Source organism: Setaria italica, chromosome VI (genome assembly GCF_000263155.2).
Source record: "Setaria italica strain Yugu1 chromosome VI, Setaria_italica_v2.0, whole genome shotgun sequence".
In the NCBI taxonomy this organism is placed as follows: Eukaryota; Viridiplantae; Streptophyta; class Magnoliopsida; order Poales; family Poaceae; genus Setaria; species Setaria italica.
The window spans coordinates 24,350,287-24,357,783 of record NC_028455.1 but is presented as its reverse complement, the minus strand read 5'-3'; the positions used below and the strand labels follow the sequence as shown (position 1 = coordinate 24,357,783).

The 7,497-nt window shown below is 43.1% G+C and overlaps 1 protein-coding gene across 1 annotated transcript; it reads left to right on the top strand.

Annotated features, from left to right (window-relative positions):
- The first annotated feature begins 235 nt into the window (after positions 1-235).
- Positions 236-6,532, top strand: LOC101775583 (ABC transporter A family member 2). Its single transcript, XM_004973310.3, has 16 exons — positions 236-705; positions 2,253-2,484; positions 2,685-2,854; positions 2,942-3,127; positions 3,316-3,411; positions 3,502-3,702; positions 3,786-3,942; positions 4,023-4,249; positions 4,334-4,451; positions 4,540-4,616; positions 4,703-4,792; positions 4,884-5,027; positions 5,111-5,425; positions 5,518-5,598; positions 5,682-5,858; positions 6,047-6,532. The coding sequence occupies exons 1-16, from the start codon at positions 337-339 to the stop codon at positions 6,290-6,292; spliced, it is 2,886 nt and encodes a 961-aa protein (XP_004973367.1). The 5' UTR covers positions 236-336; the 3' UTR covers positions 6,293-6,532.
- Positions 6,533-7,497: the final 965 nt, after the last annotated feature.

Sequence of the window (7,497 nt, the reverse complement as noted above, 5' to 3'; positions counted from 1 at the left end):
CTCGGCTGATCTACATGTGATGTAATAGTATCCTCTTGATCTCTCTCTCTCTCAAAAAAAGAAAAGAAAGAAAAAAGAGTTCCTCTCTGAATCTGCGGCCTGCGGTTCGTTCATCCGCAAGAACGGTGTGCACGCAGACAGGTGGGCCCAGCAGACCCCCGTCTTCCTCCTCTCCGTCGCTGGCCGTTTTCAAATGACCCCCTTATAAATACCCAAACCTCAGACCGGTCCCCGGAAATCTCCGAGACCGAGAACAGAGAGAGCGCCCCCGCCGAGAAGAAGAAGAAACTCCCCCACCGCGGCCCGCGGCTCCACCGGCCGATCCGGCCGGCCCCGATGGAGCTCCTGAGCGGCGGCGCTCTCGCGTGGCAGCAGTACCGCTCGCTGCTCCGCAAGAACGCCACGCTCACCTGGCGCCACCGCCGGTCCGCGGCGCTGCAGCTCTTCTCCTCGCTCGTCTTCATCTTCCTCATCTTCTGCATCGACCGCGCCGTCCGCTCCAGGTTCTCCAGCACCACCGCCTACCGCAACGTGCCGGACCCGGAGGCGCTCGTCGCGCCGCCGATCCCGCCCTGCGAGGACAAGTTCTTCATCAAGTCCCCCTGCTACGACTTCCTCTGGAGCGACGGCGGCAGCGCCCGCGTCAAGGGGCTCGTCGATGCCATCCGGAGGAACAACCCCGGCCGGCCCATCCCCGCAGAGAAGGTCCTCAATTCCTTCCTTCCTTCATCCTTTTCCGCGTCTGTTTCATCAGTTACCGGTCTGGGTTGGGGAAGATTGGGTTTCGTTCTCGATCTTTGCGGTGGAATTGGTGTGCGATTTGCGCGTGATGAGTTGGGCTGGCCTGTCTGGGCGGCGGGGAATGCCGTGCTCGCATGTTTGGTGTGACGAATTTGGGTTTTCTTTATTTCTTTTTCTTTGAGAGCAGGAATTTGAGTTCTCGGTGGGGAAAGATTGGATTTTATTTCAGGAGCGCGGTTTTTATTCCGGGGAACGAAGGAAACCGGGTTAATATTTTTCTCATGTCAGTTTGGCCTCTTGAAAAGGAGGATTTTGGGGCATTTTCAGAAGGTGATTTTGATTGGGGAGCTGCATCGGTTTGGAGAATTTCTTGTTGAGAACGGTTGAACCTATGCACTAACACGTGCCAATTGGATATATGGGACTTGAAAATAAGTTTAATTCAACTTAACTGAATTAATTCTTGTCAGCTGTCACTGGTTGTTTTATCTCCTTATAATCATTTTGGAGCAGAGCGATTGGACGATTTGACGGGTGAACTTAGATCATCATTTTGATGAGGTTGACAGTTTTAGTACCTGATTTGTGTCCATCTGACTTTTGGATGGAAGTGGTGGGCACCCACATCAGAACTTAGATGGTAGAATTTTGTGAGCTTTCCAAAGGGAAGTGTGAAAAGGATGCCTAGTTTGTTGTTCATGTGATCTGGGGAACTCCCAGGTCCACACGGAACAGCTAATTTGGTTAATGTCGTTTCATGTCACTTTCATGCCCTGGTGTGTCTTAAGACATTTCCTTGGAACCTAAGTTGGTGAGGATGCACCTCGGAATGCTAACTAAGAATATGTTGGAGAATTTTTAGGGAAGAGTGCATGGTTTGTATAGTCTAGACGATAGTATCAATGAACTGGTGTTAGAGTTCTGTTAATTAGTGATTTATTTAGTGCGAAACTCTATTGATCAGGAACTTTAACAGCATACAGAAAAATGTTGCGTTCAGTTAGGAGTCCACTCATGAGTCCGTTCTGTTGTCTGAATTAGTTTACTTAAATTCAACAGCTGAAACTTTTTTCTTCTATATGCTATAATCAGATAAAATATGGCATTCGAGACTAGCTAGTATAGTTTTGCCTTCTCATGATTTACTGTCAGTTTGTCATTTGATGTGAGCTCGGATCTAGTGGTAACCTGAAAAAAATATAGTACTCTCTCTGGAGTCCAGATTTAAATGTTTCAACCTTCTCAGGTCATCCTATAATTTCTAGGAACACTTTATCTCCACTCGTCTTTATTGCCCTTGCCAAATAATATTGACCCATCTTTCTCAATGTGTAATGGAGGGCAACCTAGTCATTTGATCTACTTGTTAATCCTTATGTACTTGTCTAAAACAACTTATATTTTGAATTGGACGGAGTCTGCACTAGCCACATCAATCAAGTATGCAACTTCACGCCAGAATTCATTATGACTCAACATGTTATCTGATTGATTCTTGATGATTTTCTCAGGTTTTAGGTTTTAGGACTCCAGATGATGTTGATGCTTGGCTGTTTCAAAACCCAATGCGCTGTCCTGGTGCTTTACATTTTCAAGATATAAATGCCACTCAGATAAAGTATGGCATCCAGACAAACTCTACTCCAGTAGCACGGAGAGGAACATATGAAGACCCAACTTTCAAGTTCCAGATACCACTTCAAGTTGCAGCTGAGAGGGAAATGGCAAGGCTGCTTATTGGAGGTAGTCCTTCTTCCATGCTTTTTTAGCAAGATTGTTGACAGCAATGCCTGCTCGTTTGTACTTTTTTAAATACTATCTTTTTGGCCAGATATTTTTGCAGACTGTTTATTGTAGTTTGCGTAAGTAAATTTGAGTTGTATGTTTGGTTTCTATGTTAATTGTGCTTGGGGAATAACTCTAAATTTTCATGAATGTAACAGACCCAAATTTTAGCTGGACTGTGGGATTCAAGGAATTTGCTCACCCAGCCACAGAAACATTCTCTACCATTGCTCAAGCAGGGCCAACTTTCTTCCTTGCAATTGCAATGTTTGGATTTGTTTTTCAGATCAGCGCCTTGGTGACAGAGAAAGAATTAAAGCTTCGCCAGGTTCAAACTTTACCCGATGCCTACGAGCATTTTAAGATTTACTTTTCTTTATGCTCCAAGTGACCCAAAGTTTCGGCACATTTGCAGGCTATGTCTACCATGGGGCTCTATGAATCGGCCTACTGGTTATCGTGGTTTACCTGGGAGGCCCTTCTTACAACACTTTCAGCACTTTTTACTGTGCTATTTGGGATGATGTTCCAGTTTGACTTCTTCCTTAATAATAGTTTTGGAATCCTATTCCTCCTGTTCTTCCTGTTCCAACTGAACATGGTAAATTTCAAATATTGATCAATATGCTTGTTTTGATTTTGCCCATTTTCAGTACTCAGTTTTGTTAACAACTCATTGCATGTATGAATTTTGTTTATGCATTTCCTAATTCTTAGCATAGTTTGCAAATCGTGCTTTTTTTTTCTAAATATCTCCCCTTACATACAAATCCATGATGTTTGCTGCAGCTTAGTTTTGCCTTCATGATTTCCACATTTGTAGCAAAGGCAGCATCAGCTACTACTGTTGGATTTGCAATATTCATTATTGGGTTCTTGACTCAGGTAATGTTTTGTTAATCATCATATTATCCATCAAGTATTTCATTTTGTCAGAAAATATGCAGATACCATTGTTATTGCCTCCCTGTGCAGCTTGTTACCACCTTTGGGTTCCCATATTCGGCTGACTACAAAAAATTGTACCGGACATTGTGGTCTCTCTTTCCTCCTGATGTATTTGCCAAAGCCCTCAACATTCTAGGCAAGGCAACAGCCACTCCTGAAGATAAAGGTATCAGCTGGAATCAGCGTGGGAAGTGCCCATCTTTTGAGACGGACTGCGTCATTACTATAGTATGTGCAAAACATCCTTTTTTAGATATTATATCTTTTAGCCACTAGATATCAAGCTCTTACTGTTGAAAAATATATAACAGGATGATATCTATAAATGGCTCATCTCCACGTTTTTCTTGTGGTTTGTCTTGGCAATCTACTTTGACAACATACTTCCAAATGTAAATGGTGTCCGAAAGTCAGTTTTCTACTTTCTTATTCCTTCATACTGGACGGGTAAAGGAGGCAAGATGCAAGGTCAGAAATTGAAGTATTTGGTAGATCTTTACAGTGTTTCAACTGTAATTTCTTACACTAGCCATTAATCTGCATTCCAGAGGGAGGCCTCTTTAGCTGTTTTGGTTCAAGCCGTCCAGCTGATGATGCTGCCCCTACTGATGAGGATGTTCTTGCGGAGGAAAACCTAGTAAAGGAGCAAGCTGCAAACAATGAGGTAGATCCTGGTACTGCAGTTCAAATACATGGTTTACGGAAGACATATCCAGGAACTTTCAGCATGGGTTGTTGCAAATGCTCAACAACTAAGCCATTTCATTCCGTCAAAGTAAGTAAACAGTAATCTTCTGGCACAAATACATGCAACTTGCTTGTTCTGATATGATAATTCATAACCTAAAAATTTCTTCAGGGTTTGTGGGTGAACCTTGAGAAGGACCAGCTATTCTGTCTTCTTGGGCCCAATGGAGCCGGTAAAACAACTACAATCAGTTGTCTGACTGGAATCACACCAATTACAGGGGGTGATGGTAAGTATCATTCATTAAAGCAGCTTCTGATTTCATTTTCTCAAAATAATTATGCGCATGCTAATGGTACACACTAAACATTTCACAGCATTCATTTATGGTCAATCTGTCCGAAGCGCTGTTGGAATGACAAATATTCGTAGGATGATCGGAGTCTGTCCACAGGTAGTACTGTAGACATTTTTGTATTCCTGATGCAAGTGGTGGTGTAAATAAAAAAGGATATAAATATTTATTCTATTATTTTGCAGTTTGATATCCTGTGGGATGCATTAACAGCTAAGGAGCACATGGAATTGTTTGCGAGCATCAAGGGATTGCCTCCATCAGCAATCGTGTCGGTATGTTTCTTGAGAATATTTTGACTTGTTCTCTCTTAAACCAATATGATCTAGCATTTTGATTTTTCTATGGTTTGATCACAAAACATAGGTTGCAGAGGAATCATTAGCCAAAGTGAAGCTCAGCCAGGTAACTAATGTTAGAGCAGGCAGCTACAGTGGAGGAATGAAGCGCCGGCTAAGTGTTGCCATAGCTCTAATTGGTGACCCAAAATTGGTGTTTCTTGATGAACCGGTAAGGACACAGCAAATTTAGAATTGGTTTGTTTCTTAGACTCCCATACTACATGTCAATATAACCATGTATATCATACATAGACTACTGGCATGGATCCAATAACAAGGAGGCATGTCTGGGACATCATAGAAGAGGCGAAGAAAGGAAGAGCTATTGTCTTGACCACCCATTCCATGGAGGAGGCTGATATTCTTAGTGACCGGATAGCAATAATGGCAAAGGGGAAACTGCGTTGCATTGGGACATCAATAAGGCTGAAGTCGAAATTTGGAACAGGATATATCACTAACGTTAATTTCTCTGGAAATGGCCACATGCAGAGCCCTAACATCAACAGCAACACCGAGGCCATGGTTAACCCTAACATAGAAGCTGTCAAATGGTTCTTCAAGGAAGTACGTGCCTGATGATTAAACAAGATTATTGACTTGACATCATTTCTCCTACCATCTTGGATGTAAATGCTTGTTTCTTTTGTGCTGGCCAGCGGCTTGATGTTGACCCAAAAGAGGAGAGCAGGACGTTCTTGACATTTGTTATCCCCCATCACAAAGAACCGCTTCTGACGGTAATACCTTGGCACACAGAACTCTGATATACATCATTTTTTCCCCGAAAAAGTAAAGTATACACCAATACTTCCACAAACAGAGATTCTTTGGGGAACTGCAAGACAGGGAAGGGGAATTTGGAATATCAGATATTCAACTTGGTCTCACGACACTTGAAGAGGTCTTCCTGAACATTGCAAAGCAGGCAGAGCTGGAGAGCTCTACTGCTGAAGGCACCCTGGTGACTCTTAACCTGTCATCAGGAGCAACAATTCAGGTCTGTGCTTAATAATCCTAAGATCACTACCACACTTATCTTAAGAAAAGACCTTTGAGATATACAAACTGTTATCAAGTAGCCATAGTTTGCTTATCTGATTGTGTCAAAAAGAAAAAAAACTGCTTATCTGGGATACATTAGAATATTGTTTTATCTTCTTTAATTTTGGCTCTTTCACAATGTAGATTCCCAAGGGGGCTCGTTTTGTTGGTATTCCTGGAACTGAGACAGAAGAGCATCCAAGAGGTGTCATGGTTGAGGTTTACTGGGATCAGGATGAAAATGGATCGCTCTGCATTTCCGGTCACTCTGATGAGATGCCAGTGCCAGTCGATGTTGAGCTCAGGAGGCCGCCCTCAATTTCTCGTAGAGCCTCAATGGCCCGTGAAGGACCAGTTGGGTATATCATTGACCCAAACCAGGTCTCATGAAAAAGATAAATCGGGGGTGCAAAGTTAGGATTGCTTTTCATGTAAATTATCTTAGTTGTGTTGGTACATACAGGAATTCTGCTATGCTTTTATTGTTTATACCAGAACCTAGAACATCATAACTTTATATGCAGTGGTAATTTGTGAAGAAGTGGTTGGTGAAAGATTGTACAGCGTGGCACTTGCTTTTTCTGTTGTTTCTGTTTCCTGCTGTGAAATAAAGAAGTATTATATCGGCTATCTTAATGTTTAACAATCTGCACTTATGATTTTTTCCGAATAAATTATATAAGGTTACTGTCACGCACTACACAATGCTATAAGATGCTGATATGGAAAAACTACCATGCTACAAGGAGAATTATCTGTAGATTAAAACATGATCAATTCTTATGTAACAAAGTTCAGAACATCAAGTATTGCATGTCTCGACATGATGTAAATGATGAAGAGCAGAGAATCTGGACGCATTCTGGAACACGAGAAATTTTGAATTCTGCCATTATTAGAGGTGGGTTTCGCCAGTTTACCGTAATGAAACGGTGGTGCACCGCTACAATGCCTTTTCGACATTTTCCTCTCCATTTTGTGTTTTTCCCTTCATGATCTGACCATAATGCCCTTGAGGGCCTCTTCTCCTTATCCATTCGCTAGCTTCTCAGTTTCCTCCCCGAGACTCTGTCCGCCGGCTCGCTCAGCTCTGCCTGCCGGAACAAAATTCGGTGCAGCCCCACCTTCCGACCGGTCGACGCGTGGAGGCGCAGGGAAATCTGACGGTCGCGCGTCTGGGAAGCTCCTCGCGGCTCCGAACGGCTCGCTTGCCTGGCTCCTCGCGCATCTGCGTGCATGGCTCGGCAGCGCGGCTGCATGCATCGCGAGGCGGGGAATTGGAATAGGCCTCCACGGGCCGAGGACATGCATGCAGCATGCTGCCGTGCCTTGCCTACGTGGTGTGATTGGCCCAAAGATCACGGGCATTACAGTATGGTAGCTACAGTCAAGCGCGACCAATAATGGAGACTGAAATTTAAAAGATAAAAGAGGATTCAACTGCAAACAAAAATCATATGGCGCCCTCACAGTTAAAAGATTAAATTCATTATTACACCATAATAAAATCTAGGGCAAATAATAAAATCCCGCATGCAAAGTGTAAACTTTAACAGCTTAGCACAGTTACATGTTTTTATGATTGGATCCTCCAG